Here is a 20,912-nt window from a genome sequence, read left to right on the forward strand (position 1 = left end):
TGAAAAACATCTGTCCTCGGATGCAACACTACGCATCTAGGCATAGTCACTTTAATAACTCTACCTACATGTACATATTACCTCAACTAACCGGTGCCCCTGTTTATTGACTCTGTACCTGTACCCCCCTGTATATAGTCTCGCTATTTTTATTTTACTGCTGCTCTTTAATTACTTGTTACTTTTATTTCTTATTCTTATCCATATTTTTTTTTTAACTGCATTGTTATTTAGGTGCTCATAAGTAAGCATTTCACTGTAAGATCTACACATGTTGTATTCAGTGTGGTGTGGTGTGAAGCTCGCTGCCATTGGCCTCAGCGGAAATTACTTGTCTGGAGTGATGAATCACAGTTCACTATCTGGCAGTCCGAAGGACTAATCTGTGTTTGGCGGATGTCAGGAGAACGCTAACTGCCCGAATACATAATGCCAACTCTAAAATGTGGTGGAGGAGGAATAATGGTCGGCAGCTGTTTTTCATGGTTCAGGCTAGGCCCCTTAGTTTCAGTAAAGGGAAACCTTAACGCTACAGAATAGAATGGCATTTGAGATGATTCTGTCCTTCTAACTTTGGGAGAAAAGTTTGAGGAAGGCCCATTCCTGTTTCAGCATGACTATGCCACCCGTTCACAAAGCAAGGTCCATACAGAAATGGTTTGTCGAGATCGGTGTGGAAGAACTTAACTGGCCTGCACAGAACCCTGACCTCAACTCCTACGGACACCTTTGGGATGAATTGGAACGCCGACTGTGAGCCAGGCCTAATCGCCAAACATCAGTGCCTGACCTCACTAATGCTCTTGTGGCTGCGCCAATGTTCCAACATCTAGTGGAAAGGAACTGATCATCTATTTACATTGATAGAAGTGGTTTGGACTCATGTTTGATTTGTTTTAAGTACTGTCCATACTTTTAAATTACTGTATGTGACTGGCCCCTGTGTGTTAGGCAAACACAATAACTTCTACACTACAGAAACTGAAAGAGAGGAGGGGTAGAAGTAGTTATCCCAAATGAAATCCCTACCCTGATATAAATCAATCGCTGCATCTACATCTGGTTTATTAGTGTAGCCTACATTTGGGGTTTAGAGAGCAGGTCATTTGCTCATAAAGAGGTGGATTTTATTTCTAAGCATTCTAACCCCTGTATGCGTATTAGGATTTATTACGGATCCCATTAGTTCCTGCCAAGATAGGACCTACTCTTCCTGGGGTCCAGCAAAATGAAGGCATTTGTAAACAATTACAAGCATGAATTTACACTACTCTACTACCACATATCTACAACACAAATTCCAAGTGATTTGAAGGTGCTCCACTCTTGGCGTCTCTGTCGTTTTGGTCAATTTAAATATAGAGATAATAAGGCTTAACAATGGGAACGGTGCCACGGGTGCTCAATATCCTTAAATGTTTTATAGCTACTAGGCTTATGATAATAATTGTATTGAGTTTCAGCCAGGTTTAGCCTATTTATTGTATGTAGCCTAGTTTTCCCCTTAATTTAAATAAAAATGTGAATGAAATTCCTTGAGATAAGCAAGAAATATGATACAATGAATGTTCAAATGAATATTCATGCCTATTAGGTTAAAGAAGACAACAACACATTTAGGATGTAAAGTTTATGAACCGGGCCAACCATCGTTGAGCACTGCGCCCGGTGAAGAGGGTGGGGCATGAAAAGACGCACTCTTTGGTTGCGCTTCGCGTCATCTCAACCCAAATAATTTGCTATAGAAGGAAACCGAAGAGTGGACCTACCGTTTTCTATGAATTTGGTCTGCACACGAAGTACTGTCTATTAGCTACATTTGTTAATATGGCTTGTTTTCTGTGTTTATTGTAAAAGGTCGCGCGCGCAAGAAAAGGAATTTCATCAACGATTTTTGCGTTGAGATTGCGTTGTTTGTTAAAATTGTGACCGTATGCAGACAGGATTTGTAATTTGAGCACTGTATTCGAGAGTACTTTTCCGAAGGGATATACATGTTTTACTTTGGCACCCAAGGAATGATTTGAATCCAATCAAAATGGCATCGGTAAGATCACTGTGATGCGTGTCTTTCAGCAGGTGTTGGGTGGAATTTGCTATATCAATTTAGGACGATACTCTTAATACCTATAGGTTACTAGGTTTGATCGAGGATTAATAATGAGTAATTAATACGAAAATAGTATTTTACTAGTTTCTCAGCCTATATAAATTGGTCCATTATCTAGTAAAATGAACGAGGGGAAATTCACTAGGCTATTCTAGCTTGACATATCTTTCGTACATATATATGGATATTAAATAATTGTAGACCTATGATAATTTTCGGTCTTGGCTATGCCTCTAGCAAATTTGTGAATCATACAACCTACTTTGAGTTACATAAAGTGGTTTATTAAATTTAAGATTTTGAATGCATTTTGACCATTCTTATTTGTATTTAATTCAAAATGTATATTTTGTTAACATGTAAAATGTTTGTGATAGGCCTAACTTTTTTAAAATGTATTTTTAACAGATTTAAAGATTATCTTCATTTTGGGAGCTGCTGCTGAGCAGAACCACTCAGGCACTGATACACTGAAGTGGTCAGGTTTTTCCTAATCAGAATCCTGCTTGGGAGATGGAGGTGATTCGTCGCTCTTCTGTGTTTGCAGCGGGGGTGATGGAGGCCTTTGATCATTCCCCGTCAGACAAAGAACTGGTGTCCAAGTCCAAGGCACTGTGTAGGGACTACATACACTCTAGGCTCAACCTCTATGGGCTGGGCTCGTCCAAAACTCAGGTGGACTCAACGCTTTGTGATGTGGCTGCTGTGCTTCTCTGTCTCGGTAAGAACCTGCTGCACACCGTTACATGTGAAACTTCACATAAAAAATGGCCTAATTTCTCTTGAGAATCCCTATGTTCCCCTGAATAGATATGGTACACACTGTACTGGATTTGTCCACCACGTGTATATCAGTGGCTTGCCTTGAGATTAAGGACTGACACAGACTGACATGCATGACCCAGAATGCTATTAAAACCGTTTGGCAGTCCGAGGTGAGGGCAATCAAGCTACTGAATGGTTCAGTTTGGTATGCTAATTGAGACAGGTGAGATGACACTTACATACCCCACAGGCCCCTCTTGTTCATCATCTATATTTACTAAATGGGTTGCGCAGGACCTGTCTGGACACACTGGTGGCTATGGCTGATTTGTTCAGCTTGGGTTGGTTTGTGGCCAAGACAATAGATTTGTTTACTTTGTTGATCACAATACATCTCTAAAAGCTTGGTCACAGAGCCAAAATGTTTGGGGAAAAACTGATTTTGGATAACCAGACTGGTCATAGAAACTAACGCCCCTGTGGTTCAATGACTGCCCCTTATTAGACAGTGAAACAATCTGCAGTTGCTGCATCCATTTTGGATGTATAAATTAATGATATGTATCCATTGATTCTTGAAGAATATAACTTTTAAATAAAGGCCTCATGAGCTTTAAGCGTTTTTGTTTCTCTCCAATGTTTGTAAACAAAGTAGGTGTTAAAACACCATTTAGCTTCAACATGATTTAAACTATAGGTTTGATATCGTGGCTGGTCAGTCCTTGCATCCATAGCTCTGTCTAAGAATTTGAGCGATTACATTTCTCCAGCCCTATCCCTCAGCTTTTTACGAAACAGGCGGGGAGGCACTTTATTGTTTCAATTACGGATTGCCACTTTGTCATTAATTGGGTTGATAGACCAGTCATGCTTTCTCAGTGCTATCCTGTTCCTAAATGTTCAGCCTTGTGGTCCTGGTTTTCCTAGGTGATGAGCTGGAGTGCATGCGGCCCAGTGTCTACCGGAACGTGGCGAGACAGCTCAACATCTCAGTAGCCATGGAGACCATGGTTTCTGATGCCTTCGTTGCCGTGGCAACGGAGATATTCGCAGCAGGTGAAGAACTTCAAAGGGTTGGGGGTTGATGTTGCACAAGCTGACCAGTCAGGGTGGATTTTGGCAACACACAAGAACATCCATTAGGTGTCTGGAACAACTGTCCTATTCCATCACTGGTACATGCAGTCTCTGCTGTGTAAAAGCATCACACAGTAGCCTACATCTTTATTTTCTTTACATCATGTTTTTCTGTCTATTGGACAGAGGCAAGTTGAAATTTTGACAAAAACATATATCTTTTATCTAAAAGCTCACATTCCGTCACTAGTACACACAGTTTCTGCTATGGATCATGTCACTAAAGAGCGAAAAGGTAATTCAATGCCATACACTAATTAATGCTACAGTACAGCATGGGTCCCCTGGACTGCATTAATAATATGTCGCTCAAACTTGGTTCTGTGTCTGGAAAGATAAAAATAGCCTACATTCGAAAGCATTTTTCGGGCAGGCATTTAGGCAGAACTGTGACTGTTTTGACGTCACCCGAGGCATTTTGGTACACCGTGGGATTCCTCCAGACAGAAAAACAAACCTCTGACCAAGACAACGTTGGTCTTTTGGGATGTGGTGTTAAACGGCAGCATATTTATTAGACTAAAAAAAGATGAGCAAGATTCCTTACATGTAATGATTGCAAAAGAGATGAATGAGTAATGATTTAATTGTCAATCAAATGCTGCACTCAGAATAATGGATTGTAATGGATCAAAATCCCAACTCTGATCATGAACTGTAATTTTAAAAACTATTGAAATGAAGTGTTTCAACTTCCAACCATGGACCATTATGACATCATTGGATTACATTCGATAAGGAAGTGCTTTGGCTAGACGTTCCATGTAACCTCGCCTCTCGTCTTTTACTCATTGCCAAGTGCACAAACTAATCTTGCTTCCTCAATGTCCCCGATTTCTCTCCCTTCCCTTCTACCCCTTCTTCCTCCATCTTCTCCTTATCCCCAGACAATCTATTCTTGGCTGGGTCATCTCACGTCAGGGTCAGATCTCTGTAGGGAGTTAGACGACGTGAGTAACTCCCTGTCCCAGAGGGAGTTAGCTTGTTTAAGCCTTCCCTGAGGTCCATAGATCCCTAGAACCAGGTCATAGGTCAGTCAGTGAAGGCAAACAAAAAAGGCTTAAAGGAGGCTAATGCCATTAGCCTTCTTGTTGCATCACAGTCATATGAATAACTCCTGTTAGTTTGTTTTCTGTGAGCAACAGGTGTGCATTTCTTTGTTTATTTTTTAAATGTTTTTAAGCCCTTGTGGAAAATAGTAAAAAAATGAATGTAAATAATGATTATGAAAAATGGCGTTAGGTACCCCAGTGGTTAAGAGCATTGGGCCAGTAATCGAAAAGTTGCTGGTTCGAATCCCTGAGCTGATTAAGTGAAAAATGTGTCTATGGCTTTGAGCAAGGCACTTAACCCTAATCACTCCTGTAAGTCTCTCTGGATAAGAGCGTTTCCTAAATGACTATAATGCAAAGAAAGAAGCAGTACTGCAGTGTGACTTCATCTATAAATATGGGCCAATGGTTCTTCTCTAAACGCTGATGAAGGATGCCACCGAAGCGCGTTTGTTCTGACCTCTGATGCAAAAATATATACATCAAAGCAGACTATTTCAGTGAGTGCAGGTTTTTCCGTTCTTCAAGCATCAGTCATGACAAGGCTGACAGCCAAACGGCTTTACTAGGAAACTAATGACCATTTCTTTGACGTAGAGCTCTGATGCGACCGCAACAGTCTTGCTCTTTCTCTCTGGATAATGGACATACTGTACAGTTGACTTCTGAAGTATGCAGTGTCTTGGGACTATCTCTGCACTAGACTGCAGCATGTAGAAGTAGAGCAATTTAAAATAATGTACAATGGGGTCCGAAATTGACACCCATAATCAAAATTTGCAAACATTTTCAATACTTCAAACCACAGGTTTTCAAGTCCGGAGAGTGTAGACTGTTGCCAATTAACCAGGTCTTTGACACGTTCCTGGGGTTATTGTCTGGAAGAGTTTCAGCCGCCTGGTAGAAGCAACCAGGTTTTTGGCTAAAATGTCTTGGTACTGGGTAAAGCTCATGACGCCTTTGACCTTAACAAGGGCCCCAGGACCAGTGGAAGCAAAATAGCCCCATAGCATCAAAGATCCACCACCCTATTTGACAGTAGGTATGGGGTTATTGTCTGCTCATGCATTCTTATTGCGACGCCAAACCCACCCCTGCTGTGCACGGCCAAACAGTATTTTCTTGACATCCAACAAATATGAATGCCTGTTTGCTAAATGGCATTGGCACATGGATTTGAACTGGAGCTTTTGGTCACGGCAGAAAAATAGAGAGAGCTCTTATGGTCATCGGCATTGTGAACTTTACCCAGTACCAGGAGGCTGAAACTTGACTTTACACATCAAAATATGCAAATAAATGGTTTATTGGCCACAAAATCAACATTTTGCAATGGTCATCTCAGTCTCCGGACTTGAAATCCATTGAAAACCTGTGGTATGAATGGAAGAAGGCCCACCATAAGCTCAGATGAAGGACATCAAGGATCTGGAAGGATGGTCTAAGATCCATCCCAGTGTTCTACAACTCATAAAACATTTTAGAAAAAGGCTCAGTGCAGTTAAGGCATTGAAAACGAGTGTCAATGTTTATCCCTACTTTTCGTTGTTGATTGTATAGGAATTAATCTTTCTCTGAGCAACTGTATTACTATAAAATATAAATACCCCTCATTTTTTGAGCCTCTAATATAGCTCAGCATTTGACTTATTTAATTTGGTCATTTTTGCTAATCTTTATCAATAGTGTCCATTTCGGACCCCAGTGTATTTGAATTGGGACCGGTGAACTGCAACGCACACTTATCAGCATTCTAACTGCCTCAACTGTTTTGATATGAGCTATGTTCTTTTCATTAATGTTGCAGTATTGCAATAAATAGTATGAAGCATCGTGATCAACTAACCACAATCAGCCAACTGATCAGTGATTCTCGCTCTCGTCCATAGGTATCACATGGGGGAAGGTGGTATCTATGTATGCCGTGGCTGGGGCTCTGGCGGTGGACTGCGTGCGACAGAACCAGCCAGCTACGGTCCAAACCATAGTGGACAGCCTGGGCCAGTTTGTCCGCAAGAACCTGGCCCCTTGGCTGAAGAAACGCGGAGGATGGGTGAGTGGTTGGACTGTTGTTGTTGACCAAGGGACAGTTGTGTTTCGTAACAACCACATCGCTGTGGTTCTTCGAACACACCGACAGCGTCATTGCTCAAAATAGTATGCAGCTTCATCTGGATATGTGAAGTGTAACATTCACCGTCTACGCATACATTTGTTCGACAAATCCTATGTATGCACCACACCGAACGCGCTGCCTCTGCAACGCAATCTCAGCGTTTCATTGGAAATTAAAAGGTAATTTTGGTGTACCAAAATGCAATGACGCTGTGGGTGTATTCGAAGCAGGATGCTTATTGAAGCGCAGCAGACCTTCCCCTCAATGTAGTTTTTTTGAAGGATGCAGAGTTTAGCCTATGCTGCCCTCTAGCGGTTCAGTGGAAATGTACGGGCAACATTACCAGAGATTTTGGCTTCTCAATTGTCTTTTCTAGATTCCTTACATCGTCCTCCTTCAAATATCTTAGATCTACGGTTATTTTCCTGACCTTCAATGCATGTTGAAGGTGGTAAGGATGGAGGATGCAAAAAATGTCTGACAGTTCCTCTTAGGTCACGTTGGAAATGCCTGTCTTTTTCCAGACGGACATTAAGAGGTGCGTGGTGAAATTAGATGCCGTTCCTCAGACCCACTGGCTGTCTCCCATTGCACAATCCTGCAAGCACTTTCTATCAACACTGTACATCTACATTATGAAGGAGCCATGAGACTTGGAAGAATTCATGTTGAAAGAACACGCGCTTGAAGTCCTGACATTTTCTGGAAGATTGATTGGCTGTCTAAACAGTGACTTTCCTTCTTGCCAAGTACAAGTCACAGTATCACATTTGTACAATCAAACAATGACTGCTCTTCTTCCAAAGAGTAGTGAGTCAATTTATTGTGGGTAGTTCCACCAATTAGGTGCCCTTTTTAGTGCGACCTAATTTTAACTGTCATTAGAGCAGATGATCAACCTAAGAATATTCCACCCAAAGTCTTGGTATTTGTTTCATTAGACCATTGTTGAGTACCAAAATGTTTTGCATGTCAACAATAAAGTCTGATGTATAACTTTCCAAATACAGAAATGTAGCCCGTATGATGCATCAGACTAGAAGTCAAAATGCTGAATTTGTCATTTTCCATGTGGTCTATATTAAAGGGCACTTAATTTAATTTGTGCACAATTACTTAACATCAAAGGGACGCAAAGGAACTTACTTTGGAACGACCCATTCGCTTAAGATCAACTTTTGCTCAATGTACTTGTACAGAACCATGTATCGTTCAGTGTCGTAATGCATTTTCCACTACTGTGTTGGAGTGAGTACTGTGGTAGGTGCTCATACCGCTGAAGTGAGATCCAGTCTGATACCTACAGCATATCATCTCTGGGACTTGACACTGAAGAAATTGACAATAAATCCAATGATTGTTTTGCTGCACCACTGTAGAGGACATGAATTGTATGATGAGCTATTACTGTTGTGGGATGCAACAGTCTATCCAGGATTTGCACACTTTACACTGCTGCATTTGCTAGGAACAGAACGGGGAGGGGGTTAACATTACATTTGTCCAATAAGAAACGTGTTTGTTGCAATGTTTTGCTATGGTGTGCCCTGATGAATACTCCCGTTGATTACAGGACAGAATGATGCCCATGGGGGATATTTTAGAATGTTGGCTCTTTTTAAATCTTAATGTATTTTATTCAGATACTGTAGTGATGATTGAATCTTAAAGTATCTTTCCTGTGGTCCAGTTTACTTATTGTGCTGTATACTTTCATATGCAAAATAAAACTTTTAAACACTATCGTGATAAGTGCTGTAAACAGGAGTGAAATCACCAATTAGATTGTTTTTATTCCACTTATCCATTGGGTTCAATACAGCCTCTGAGAAGGACAACTTGATTATAGTAACATTAAATTAAGGGCTGAACACACTTCAACATCACTTGTTACACAAGCAGCTGTCTTGGCACAATGACCACATCTAGAATCGGTTTATCCTCCCCAAACCCCAATGGGAGAAAACACAACACTAACCTAGATCAGCATTAATTAAGGGTCAGGAAATCAAATTAACAAAGTCTAGTGCTTGTTATTACTCCGTCACCTCCTGGTGGTCAAGAGGAGCGGCGGTAGGTGATGTGCAAATGCTGCATAAGTGGCCCACCCTCCATCGCCATGGAGACAGTCTGCTCAAGCTTCCCATCCGGTCTCAGCTGGAACACTCTGGAAATCTGAGGGAGAGAACAGGAATCCATCAAATCCTAATTACTGTGGTTTAACCAGAGTAGTGCACTTGACACGAGTATCCAATTGGAAGAGAGCTTGTTAAATTCTGTAACACTATTGGATCTGTCAATTTTTGTAAAACTTGACGTAACACATGTCAAGATCCAAAAGAACCAGAAAGTTGTAAGCAACTTGGCACAAGGTAGCTTCTAAGCCCAAGTCCTAAGCGCCCCGGTATTTACAGATCAGGAAATAGCAAAGCGATAAGTTGTTTTTGAACAAACCATTGAATATCTATTAGGGAAATAGGCCAAATTCTGTTGGATCGAAAATAGTATCAACAGACTGGAAAGTGGCAGTCTCACCTGCTGTACATGGGGTTCTTTAGCGAAGGAGGTTCTGGCCAGGGCATGGGTGTGTAGAGTTAACTGCTGTCCAGTCAGGTCTCCTTCCTCAATCTCCACCAGGCCTGTAAAGAGCCAGATTTATAGGAGGTTCGATCTCTCATGGACAGATCAATGCAAACAACTGATACTGTCAAATCTGTTGAACTAATGGGATGATGAGCAGCAGTAGTTCTGGTGTTTTGTCACTGGTTATTTGGACAAAAAAAAGTGTTGTCATCTTTCGACATTTGGCCATAACTTGCAAAGAGAGAGGGTGGAACTCGTTCTGTTTCTGCTCCAGTTCTAGTAGCTTTTAATCTCTTCTCTCAATACGTATGGAACCAGAATTTAAATCGAGCCGCTGACTAATTACGTGAGACTTCAGATTTGGGTTATCTGAGATTAGAGGTTCAGACCTGGTTTAATAGCTTAGTTGAACTGACAGATGAAAGGTTGCAGATTCAAGTCCCACTTGGGCAACACTCTAAATGATCTGAAGGGTAAGTTCAGGCTAGGTCTAAGCATTGAACAGTCTCGTACCTGAGTTCTGTGCTATAATGAAGGCTACTCTGTTGCCGCCTGGTTGTATTCTGATGAAGCCACACTCCCTGTGCATAGGTTTCTTATTCTCAGCATGGAATGCATTAAACCTGCAGAACAGGGGAAATAAATGTACACGTGATTATTATAACACTGTACGTTCATCCTAGCCCGGAAACCCAATGTCGAATTTAATGTGGGACATAAATTAGCATTTGGATCAGAAATTCTCTCATGACTTCTACGAGCCAGAATGTTGAATAAAATTATATTTGGAACTTACTTTACCAGTTGTCCGTGTGGTTGGTCCTTTTGCAGGAATGAGAGACGATACATCCACAGGAAAGTTGAAGTAATTATACTTTTCAAAGCGCTGGAAGTGCGGAGGTTTCTATCAAAGATACTGGCCAAACTTGTGCACGTTTACATGGTTCTGCGCAAGCAAATATCAAAGGTGGCATTCAACAAACAGTACAAGAACATTAGCCAGCAGGAATCCTCTCATCCGGAAGCATATTGTCGCTGGAGATTTTAACTAGGGAGGAACCGATGACATTTTTGGCCAAAACCGATATTTTGCTTGCAAAAACCCCCAATACCGATAACCAATATAACATTTTAGTGGCCTTAAGCATTCTAGTACAGTTAGTTTGTTGGCCTTTACGCATCTCCTTATTACCAGTAAAACAATCCAAACCAATTTCTTAATTTGTTCAGTCTCAATCAGGATTTCATCATACATGTCAAGCAGTGAAGTTTCAGCTCTGTCCATGGCCTCTTCCTCGATACACACTCAGTGTCCTTTTACATCTTGTCCAGCTGTAACATTAAACCCTGCTTGTTTGAGTCGATGTAGAGGTCCTTGTACCTAGCATGGTGGCGACAGTAAAGGAGGTTCTGAGAGAATGCCACCGAATTGCTTATTCACAGAGTACTTGTAGAGTACTTTTGCAAGTTAACCCCATGGTCTGTGTCGGCAGTTTTGTTGAGCAGGTGTTTCAATGCCATGAAAGAGGGTATCACGTCTGCTGCAGACGCAGTTGATGAACGCATTTCTCGAGTCAGTTGTTCGAATGGAGCTAGGAGTGTGTTTAAGTTTAAAACAGGTTCTCAAATGCCATTTAAAATGGCAGCAGCGGTATTAGAACCAGCACATAGAGCATGCAATGCGGTTTTCCTCAGTATGAAATCCTCGTCGACCCACTGTGCAGTCAGACTCAGTATGCTCGTGGAGCTGATATCGCTGGTCCAAATGTGAAGCTAATAGCAGTGACGACCATAGCAAGTAGTTCCTGGATATGGGTTTCAACAATACTGTGCAACTCCGGTAGGGTAACATCTGAAAAATAGCATCTACTTGGTAGTGTGTACCGGTGCGTGACCAGTCGGCGAAAGCCAACATCATCCACAACAGAACGGTTGATTGTCAAGGGCAATGATTTCCATTATCTTGGCGTCGATGGATTTTGCCTTTGAGTTGTCTTGCTGAACTGTTCACTCTTTCAAATGACTGCTCGACTTGAACTTGTTGGAAGTGTGCGCTTAGTATTTTTCTGCTTTTGTTCTGTGTAGCGCAGTATTTTTCATGCAGTCATTACATCTACGTTATAGGTATGCACGTCAGCTTTGACATCAGTATTAAGCTAGAAATTGGGCCGATGTTGACATTTATCTAATATTGTCAGATTCCAATATGCTTACCGATATCATGCATCCCTAATTTTAACCAAAATCTTCCAAAGTATCACCAACATGTATCCTAACCCATGATGCTTGACACCAAGCTCAAAGTCCTGGGTCTGGACAACACCCTCTGCAACTGGATCCTGGACTACCTGATGGGCAAACCACAGGCTGAGGATTGACAACACCACCACACTACTCTTAACACAGGTGTGTCCTCAGTCCTCTGCTGTACTCCCGGTTCACCCACGACTGACTTTGCGCGACACCAACTCTGTTGACGACACCACGGTTGTAGGCCTGATTATCAACAATGAGTCAGCCTATAGGGAGGTGGGAACTGAACTGGCATTGAGGTACCAGGACAAGAACCTCTCCCTCAATATCAGCAGAACAAAGAAGTTGACTGTTGACTTCAGAAAGCAATGGGAACATGCCCGGATCCACATCAACAGGACTGCATTAGTAAGCATTTTCCACTGAGGACTTGACATGGACCAATAACACCACCAGTCGAGGGTGCAACAGCGGCTACTTCCTAAGGCGGCTGAAGTAATTTGACATGCCATCCCCCAGTCCTCTCCCAATATTACCGCAACACCATCAAGAGCATCCTGACCGGTTGCATCATGGCCTGGTACAGGAATTGCTCTGTCCACAACCGCAAGGCCCTCCAGCAGGGGGTGAAGTGCGTCACTGGGCCCATGTTCCCACCCATCCAGGACATCTACTTGAAACAGTGCACGAGGAAGTCTCGCACATCATCAAGGACCCCCCCACACACCAGCTGTTCTCTTCCTTACAGTCAGGCAGACGGTATCGGAGCATGAGGTCTGATAGAAACTGTCTCTGAGCCTGTTGGTACAGTGCCTTGCGAAAGTATTCGGCCCTCTTGAACTTTGCGACCTTTTGCCACATTTCAGGCTTCAAACATAAAGATATAAAACTGTATTTTTTTGTGAGGAATCAACAAGTGGGAAACAATCCTGAAGTGGAACGACATTTATTGGATATTTCAAACGTTAACAAATCAAAAACTGAAAAATTGGGCGTGCAAAATGATTCAGCCCCCTTAAGTTAATACTTTGTAGCGCCACCTTTTGCTGCGATTACAGCTGTAAGTCGCTTGGGGTATGTCTCTATCAGTTTTGCACATCGAGAGACTGACATTTTTTTCCCATTCCTCCTTGCAAAACAGCTCGAGCTCAGTGAGGTTGGATGGAGAGCATTTGTGAACAGCAGTTTTCAGTTCTTTCCACAGATTCTCGATTGGATTCAGGTCTGGACTTTGACTTGGCCATTCTAACACCTGGATATGTTTATATTTGAACCATTCCATTGTAGATTTTGCTTTATGTTTTGGATCATTGTCTTGTTGGAAGACAAATCTCCGTCCCAGTCTCAGGTCTTTTGCAGACTCCATCAGGTTTTCTTCCAGAATGGTCCTGTATTTGGCTCCATCCATCTTCCCATCAATTTTAACCATCTTCCCTGTCCCTGCTGAAGAAAAGCAGGACCAAACCATGATGCTGCCACCACCATGTTTGACAGTGGGGATGGTGTGTTCAGGGTGAGGAGCTGTGTTGCTTTTACGCCAAACATAACGTTTTGCATTGTTGCCAAAAAGTTCAATTTTGGTTTCATCTGACCAGAGCACCTTCTTCCACATGTGTGGTGTGTCTCCCAGGTGGCTTGTGGAAAACTTTAAACAACACTTTTTATGGATATCTTTAAGAAATGACTTTCTTCTTGCAACTCTTCCATAAAGGCCAGATTAGTGCAATATACGACTGATTGTTGTCCTATGGACAGAGTCTACCACCTCAGCTGTAGATCTCTGCAGTTCATCCAGAGTGATCATGGGCCTCTTGGCTGCATCTCTGATCAGTCTTCTCTTTGTATGAGCTGAAAGTTTAGAGGGACGGCCAGGTCTTGGTAGATTTGCAGTGGTCTAATACTCCTTCCATTTCAATATTATCACTTGCACAGTGCTCCTTGGGATGTTTAAAGCTTGGGAAATCTTTTTGTATCCAAATTCGGCTTTAAACTTCTTCACAACAATATCTCGGACCTGCCTGGTGTGTTCCTTGTTCTTCATGATGCTCTCTGCGCTTTTAACGGACCTCTGAGACTATCACAGTGCAGGTGAATTTATACGGAGACTTGATTACACACAGGTGGATTGTATTTATCATCATTAGTTATTTAGGTCAACATTGGATCATTCAGAGATCCTCACTGAACTTCTGGAGAGGGTTTGCTGCACTGAAAGTAAAGGGGCTGAATAATTTTGCACGCCCAATTTTTCAGTTTTTGATTTGTTGAAAAAGTTTGATATATCCAATAAATGTTGTTCCACTTGTTGTTGATTCTTCAAAAAAAATAAAGATATAAAACTGTATGTTTGAATACAGTTTTATATCTTTGTTTGAAGCCTGAAATGTGGCAAAAGGTCGCAAAGTTCAAGGGGGCCGAATACTTTCGCAAGGCACTGTATCTACAAACTGTCAGACTGCTGAATACTTGGTCAGTCCAGTTTACCTGCTGAGTCTCTGCACACATGCACTATACACTTGCCCCCCCAATTCCTGCCTTCCCCAAAACATGTTTAAATAATGGACTATAAAATTGTTCCTGTATTTTATTTATTCTATTCAGCCATTTGCTCTGTTCATATTCTTATCTATTGTTATTTCTTATTGTTGCATTGTCAAGAAGGAACCTGCAAGTAAACATTTCCTTGTGCGATGTTTACCATGTAGAGAGCTTGGGACTAAGGTTCTATCTGCATTTTTGTCCAAATGTTATTGACAGCCTAGTTAAAATGTTCTCTACCAATATAGTACTCAATACCCATTCATGTTTGATGAATTCAATATAAAAATGGTTGACACTTCAGAAATGTAAAGCCAATCATCTCAGAATCATCTTTTTTTGCATAAAAGTTTATGTAATTCTACTTTCCTGTGGATATGTCTCACACACCAACCTGCAAAAGGACCAACACATGGACAACAGGTAAAGTCAATCCAAATATAACTTTATTCATCATTCTGGCTTGTAAAGGTTGTGAGAGGAAACTTCCCTGACCCTGACCCAAACACTCATTTATGCCAGACGTTGAATCCAAAACAATTAGTCATTTAGCTGACGCTTTTATCCAAAGCAATTTATGTCAAATGTATGCACGCATGACTGTATGGTCATTACTGGCGCACTACTATACCAACTGAGCTAGAAAGGATATGATTTTAAAACATCATAGCAGGCTAAGCGCAACCATGACAGACTCTCCTTGTGTAGTGTGATTTTTGTTAGGCCTGCTGTACCCTAGTCAGCTGTCAGTCCAACTCACATGAAGTTGATGACTGGTTGGCCCACATGGGAGAAGTGCAGTCTCTCGTTGTAGCGGAAAGGCGGTATGGAGGAGAATGAGCCCTCTCCTGGCTCATCGGACTCCCAGACCCCGAGAAGCCAGTCCAATGCCAGCAGCGCAGGGTTCAGCTCAGCTATGGGAGAACACAAGGGCTTCATATAGGGGACAGTCATTTGCGTCGGCCTAGCCAGACAACCACGGCGCATATCCAATGTCGACGTAGCCTATGAGCACACAACAAAAACTCAGTCGCTTGCCACTTCAGCTCCACTATACATATGGGTCGCGTTGCTTTACTATTAAATGTTGCTAGTGGTTGTACTAAATGATCCTACAATTACACAAGTTATTGTTTAAATTGTGATAGTAGCTTATTGACGTCATAAATCTTAGTAAAATAACCAGTGGTGTATAGTCGAGGTCATATGCAACCAAAATATACTTTATTTAAATATACAAAATAGAACACATGCGTGTCAGCCAGCAAGAATTGAACCTTGGCGATTCTTGAGCATTCACTTAGATGTTTCACCGGAAGTACAAATGTGAAGCATCTGCTTGGCGTTGCCACTCACTACCAAATATTCATTATTAATTTTGGTTGCCTATCCTGACGTGAAGTTTGTTCTATATTAAGTATTTGACTCGAGCCACAAAATTAAGGAAATTAGAAGGGAGGGGGGGTTCAGGAAGGCTATTTTCTTGCCTGATGAACCACCCCCCCCCTTAGGGAATGATTAGACTCTAGTCACAAGGATGTGGTTAATTCAGCAATAATAGTTTTTTTTTTTTACACTTTGTCTTAGTTTAAGAACCTTAATAGAAAAATAATACATTTAAAAATGTACTCTGGGCAAAACATGTCAAATATACACATCAACATAAGTGCATTTTCATAATCACAGTAAACTTATAATAGAAAGAAATGTATAATAATATAAAACAAAACTATGACTGAATGTGCCCTCCATGAATAATCCCCTACCCAATAGGTCTCTTTGCCCTCAATAGGACACCCCCAGCACCTCCACCATCCCCATCAACAGGACACCCCCAGCACCTCCACCGTCCCCATCAACCCTCAATAGGACATCCCCAGCACCTCCACCATCCCCATCAACAGGACACCCCCAGCACCTCCACCGTCCCCATCAACAGGACACCCCTTGCTTCTCCACCGTCCCCATCAACACCTCAATAGGACACTCCCAGCACCTCCACCATCAACACCTCAATAGGACACTCCCAGCACCTCCACCATCAACACCTCAATAGGACACTCCCAGCACCTCCACCATCAACACCTCAATAGGACACTCCCAGCACCTCCACCATCAACACCTCAATAGGACACTCCCAGCACCTCCACCATCAACACCTCAATAGGACACTCCCAGCACCTCCACCATCAACACCTCAATAGGACACTCCCAGCTCTCCACCATCAACACCTCAATAGGACACCCACAGGCAAGAAAATAGCCTTGCCGAAATCCCCCGTTCTAATTTCCTTAATTTTGTGGGTAGAGTCAAAAATTCTGTGGCAAACAGAGTCAAATTCTTTCTATAGAACAAAACCGAAATTAATAATTAAAGTGTGTTATATTAAAACCGAGGGAGTAAAATGCAGGCAACCAAGACACATTTTAAAACGACTAGTCAAATAAGACACGGAGAGACTACGAATTTTGGCAAAGACATTTATTTATAGACTAATACACTTGAAACAAATAGCCAAACCGAAGACAGTGTCTTCGATCAAATGATCAAAGGACATTAAAAAAAATTAAACGCAGCCTAACGTGGTCAGAAACCTCAACTAGCAAGCAAGTCGCAGCAATGAAGAATTGAGTGGCAGGGGTAGCTTTCCGGTACACCACCCGCAGTGGGAGAAGATGACGTAACCTATTGGAAATAAGCAAATGTGGGCGTATGCTAGAACGAGCCAATAGGATCTCACTAGGTTGTGCTTGGCTCGCCCACTGACTTGCATTTTATTTATTTAACTAGGCAAGTCAGTTTAAGAACAAATTCTTATTTACAATGACGGCCTACCGGGGAATAGTGGGTTAACTGCCTTGTTCATGGGCAGAACGACAGATTTATTTTGTCAACTCGGGGATTCTAACCACATCTGTTCTGCCAACACAGTACAATGTGTGGTTCTGACTCACTAATCCAAGGTTACGCGTACTACACGTACTATATGAATGGTGTGATAATATTTACCTTTTACAGTGGGGTGATTGTAGTCTAATCGGGTGGATTAATTTGCTACCATTGGAAATGACTGGCCGTGGTCCATTTTGGGTTAATTATAAAATAACTGGTTTAGCCCGAGAAAACAATCTCAGGACAGGATATAGCTGGGTGCACTTGCTACTAGGCTAATTCAGGACACATTCATTCCTTGATGTAAGGAGCTGGCGGCAACACGTTTTACTAAACAAGTCAGAGACAAACAAATGCATCAAATGACATTTAAAGAGAGCGAATAGCTATACAATCCCTAAATCAACTAACTGGTAATAGTAAAACAAATGTTTAAGACGATTGAGTCAACCTTAATCTAGAAAATGAATAGTGAAGTCGCCCGATGGTTTAAGTGTAGAAGGGCCATAAGGAAATTTATTAAATGTGTTTCTTGGGCCGCTATCGATGTCATGAATCTAACCTTATAGCCAACCTACATAAAGCGCAATGTCGCAAGTGTTATTTGTAAAAACTAAATAAAGTAAAGCTAGATCTATCGAGTAACATTGTATCGAGTTGGTATGCTGTTGACATTGAATATACATGTATAGAGAGTAGGCTAAGTAAGCAGTTCAAGGATAAAATGTTTCACCGCTGGAATTAGATTGTAAAAAAAATATGCTTACCTGACTGGTGAAAAGGGCACGCCATTACAAGGTTGTCTTATTCAAAGTATGTCATTACGTTAGAAAATACCAATCTTTAGCGAAGCAGTGAAATGGTGCATATAATACTGCGACAATATTATTCTCAGGCTGTCATATTACTGACGCTCCCCTTTTGCACAGATGAATCTTCTTCTGTGGGGGTTATCGGCGGTTGGCATCCAACGTTATGGTGTATTACTGCAACCTACTGTACTGGAGTGTGGGCTAGAGACAGGGAGAAACGAAATCCTGCCAGCCCCGTTGCTCTTAAAAAATAGAACATGTTTGAGGCTATATCTAATAACGTTCTACTCAATATACAATTAAACTCATTTCCTGTATCCCATTCTCCCTCATACCAGATCTCAGCCTCTCCCTTTCCCTCTGATACTTCCCACACTGTAGCATTACCTGCTCCACTGTCTCTTTTTCCCTCTGATACTTCCCACACTGTAGCATTACAGGCTCCACTGTCTCTGGTTCCCTCTGATACTTCCCACACTGTAGCATTACATGCTCCACTGTCTCTGTTTCCCTCTGATACTGCCCACACTGTAGCATTACCTGCTCCACTGTCTCTGTTTCCCTCTGATATTGTAGCATTACCTGCTCCACTGTCTCTGTTTCCCTCTGATACTGCCCACACTGTAGCATTACCTGCTCCACTGTCTCTGTTTCCCTCTGATACTGCCCACACTGTAGCATTACATGCTCCACTGTCTCTGTTTCCCTCTGATACTTCCCACACTGTAGCATTACATGCTCCACTGTCTCTGTTTCCCTCTGATACTGCCCACACTGTAGCATTACCTGCTCCACTGTCTCTGTTTCCCTCTGATACTGTAGCAGTACCTGCTCCACTGTCTCTGTTTCCCTCTGATACTGTAGCATTACCTGCTCCACTGTCTCTGTTTCCCTCTGATACTGTAGCAGTACCTGCTCCACTGTCTCTGTTTCCCTCTGATACTGTATCATTACATGCTCCACTGTCTCTGTTTCCATCTGATACTGTAGCATTACATGCTCCACTGTCTCTGTTTCCCTCTGATACTGTATCATTACATGCTCCACTGTCTCTGTTTCCATCTGATACTGTAGCATTACCTGCTCCACTGTCTCTGTTTCCCTCTGATACTGTAGCATTACATGCTCCACTGTCTCTGTTTCCATCTGATACTGTATCATTACCTGCTCCACTGTCTCTGTTTCCTGGCAATAATCACACTTTCCTGTTGGACGCTTTCCTATCACATTTAAGGACTTATTCAACTGGCTTTGTCCCAACCTTAATCTTGTAAAAATAGCCTCCTCTCTTCTGTCCCTTCCTGCCGTCCTCCCCTCCCTGACTTTCCTCTGTACTTGAAATAAACTCAGCAAAAAAATAAACATCTTCTCACTGTCAACTGCGTTTATTTTCAGCAAACTTAACATGTGAAAATATTTGTATGAACATAACAAGATTCAACCTCTGAGACATAAACTGAACATTTCCACAGACATGTGACTAACAGAAATCGAATATTGTGTCCCTGAACAAAGGGGATGGGGGTCAAAATCAAAAGTAACAGTCAGTATCTGGTGTGGCCACAAGCTGCATTAAGTACTGCAGTACATCTCCTCCTCATGGACTGCACCAGATTTGCCAGTTCTTGCTGTGAGATGTTACCCCACTCTTCCACCAAGGCACCTGCAAGGTCCCGGACATTTTCTTGGGGGAATGGCCCTAGCCCTCACCCTCCGATCCAATAGGTCCCAGACGTGCTCAATGGGATTGAGATCCGGGCCTTTCGCTGGACATGGCAGAACACTGATATTCTTGTCATGCTGGAGGGTCATATCAGGATGAGCCTGCAGGAAGGGTACCACATGAAGGAGGAGGATGTCTTCCCTGTAACACACAGCATTGAGATTGCCTGCAATGACAACAAGCTCAGTCCGATAATGCTGTGACACACCGCTCCAGACCATGACGGACCCTACACCTCCAAATTGATCCCGCTCCAGAGTACAGGCCTCGGTGTTATGCTCATTCTTTTGACGATAAACGCAAATCCGACCATCACCTCTGGTGAGACAAAACCGCGACTCGTCAGTGAAGAACACTTTTTGCCAGTCCTGTCTGGTCCAGCGACAGTGGGTTTGTGCCCATAGGCAACGTTGTTGCCGGTGATGTCTGGTGAGGATCTGCCTTAAAACAGGTACAAGCCGTCAGTCCAGCCTCTCTCAGCCTATTGAAGAAAATTGTACTTCATAACAAAAGTACGCATATTTCTCCCGTTTTTCCATCTTCTCAACATAAAAACAGTTAAAGAGGAAATCAAATCCTATGCTGCCTGAATGGATAGTGTTTTAGGTACAACCGGTCCACGAGGGATACAAATGTTTCGCATACAATGCGTTTGAACGGTAAGCTGAAATGACTAAATATTGCCATCTGCCGGCCTTTGGGTTAAACCTTATTAGTGTTGAACAGGTAGAAAAGATTAAATCACCCATTAGTTCTCAAAAAGAAAGGAGGACCAAGGCACTCTTCATATAATTCATTAAAATGCCTTTATTTGTATGGTATGTTCAATGGAGACAAAGTTTTAAAACTCTGAAGCATTTCGGCTGCTCGGCCTTTGTCAGGGAATAAGTACAAAGTTATGATACTACAGTCGTGGCCAAACGTTTTGAG

At 42.2% G+C, this 20,912-nt stretch overlaps 2 protein-coding genes across 2 annotated transcripts; one reads left to right on the forward strand and one right to left on the reverse strand.

The window, feature by feature from the left end:
• Positions 1-1,670: 1,670 nt before the first annotated feature.
• Positions 1,671-8,923, forward strand: LOC124042058 (bcl-2-related ovarian killer protein homolog A-like). Its single transcript, XM_046360345.1, has 5 exons — positions 1,671-2,047; positions 2,519-2,831; positions 3,803-3,931; positions 6,954-7,117; positions 7,705-8,923. The coding sequence occupies exons 2-5, from the start codon at positions 2,624-2,626 to the stop codon at positions 7,828-7,830; spliced, it is 627 nt and encodes a 208-aa protein (XP_046216301.1). The 5' UTR covers positions 1,671-2,047; positions 2,519-2,623; the 3' UTR covers positions 7,831-8,923.
• A 32-nt stretch (positions 8,924-8,955) lies between these two features.
• On the reverse strand, positions 8,956-18,403 carry thap4 (THAP domain containing 4). The gene is made up of 5 exons (XM_046360346.1): positions 18,215-18,403; positions 15,315-15,468; positions 10,277-10,386; positions 9,716-9,819; positions 8,956-9,355 (listed from the first exon to the last, which is right to left on the reverse strand). The coding sequence occupies exons 1-5, from the start codon at positions 18,237-18,239 to the stop codon at positions 9,239-9,241; spliced, it is 510 nt and encodes a 169-aa protein (XP_046216302.1). The 5' UTR covers positions 18,240-18,403; the 3' UTR covers positions 8,956-9,238.
• Positions 18,404-20,912: the final 2,509 nt, after the last annotated feature.

Source organism: Oncorhynchus gorbuscha, linkage group LG08 (genome assembly GCF_021184085.1).
Source record: "Oncorhynchus gorbuscha isolate QuinsamMale2020 ecotype Even-year linkage group LG08, OgorEven_v1.0, whole genome shotgun sequence".
NCBI lineage: Eukaryota > Metazoa > Chordata > Actinopteri > Salmoniformes > Salmonidae > Oncorhynchus > Oncorhynchus gorbuscha.

What these genes read in the sequence shown, in the direction of transcription:
- LOC124042058 (XM_046360345.1), top strand. Translation starts at nt 2,624, where the DNA reads ATGGAGGTGATTCGTCGCTCTTCTGTGTTTGCAGCGGGGGTGATGGAG. An exon ending in TGCTGTGCTTCTCTGTCTCG is followed by an intron (nt 2,832 to 3,802) that starts GTAAGAACCTGC and finishes TGGTTTTCCTAG; the next exon opens with GTGATGAGCTGGAGTGCATG. An exon ending in AACGGAGATATTCGCAGCAG is followed by an intron (nt 3,932 to 6,953) that starts GTGAAGAACTTC and finishes TCTCGTCCATAG; the next exon opens with GTATCACATGGGGGAAGGTG.
- thap4 (XM_046360346.1), bottom strand. Translation starts at nt 18,239, where the DNA reads ATGGCGTGCCCTTTTCACCAGTCAG. An exon ending in CATTATAGCACAGAACTCAG is followed by an intron (nt 9,820 to 10,276) that starts GTACGAGACTGT and finishes GGCTCTTTACAG; the next exon opens with GCCTGGTGGAGATTGAGGAA. An exon ending in AAGAACCCCATGTACAGCAG is followed by an intron (nt 9,356 to 9,715) that starts GTGAGACTGCCA and finishes TCTCTCCCTCAG; the next exon opens with ATTTCCAGAGTGTTCCAGCT.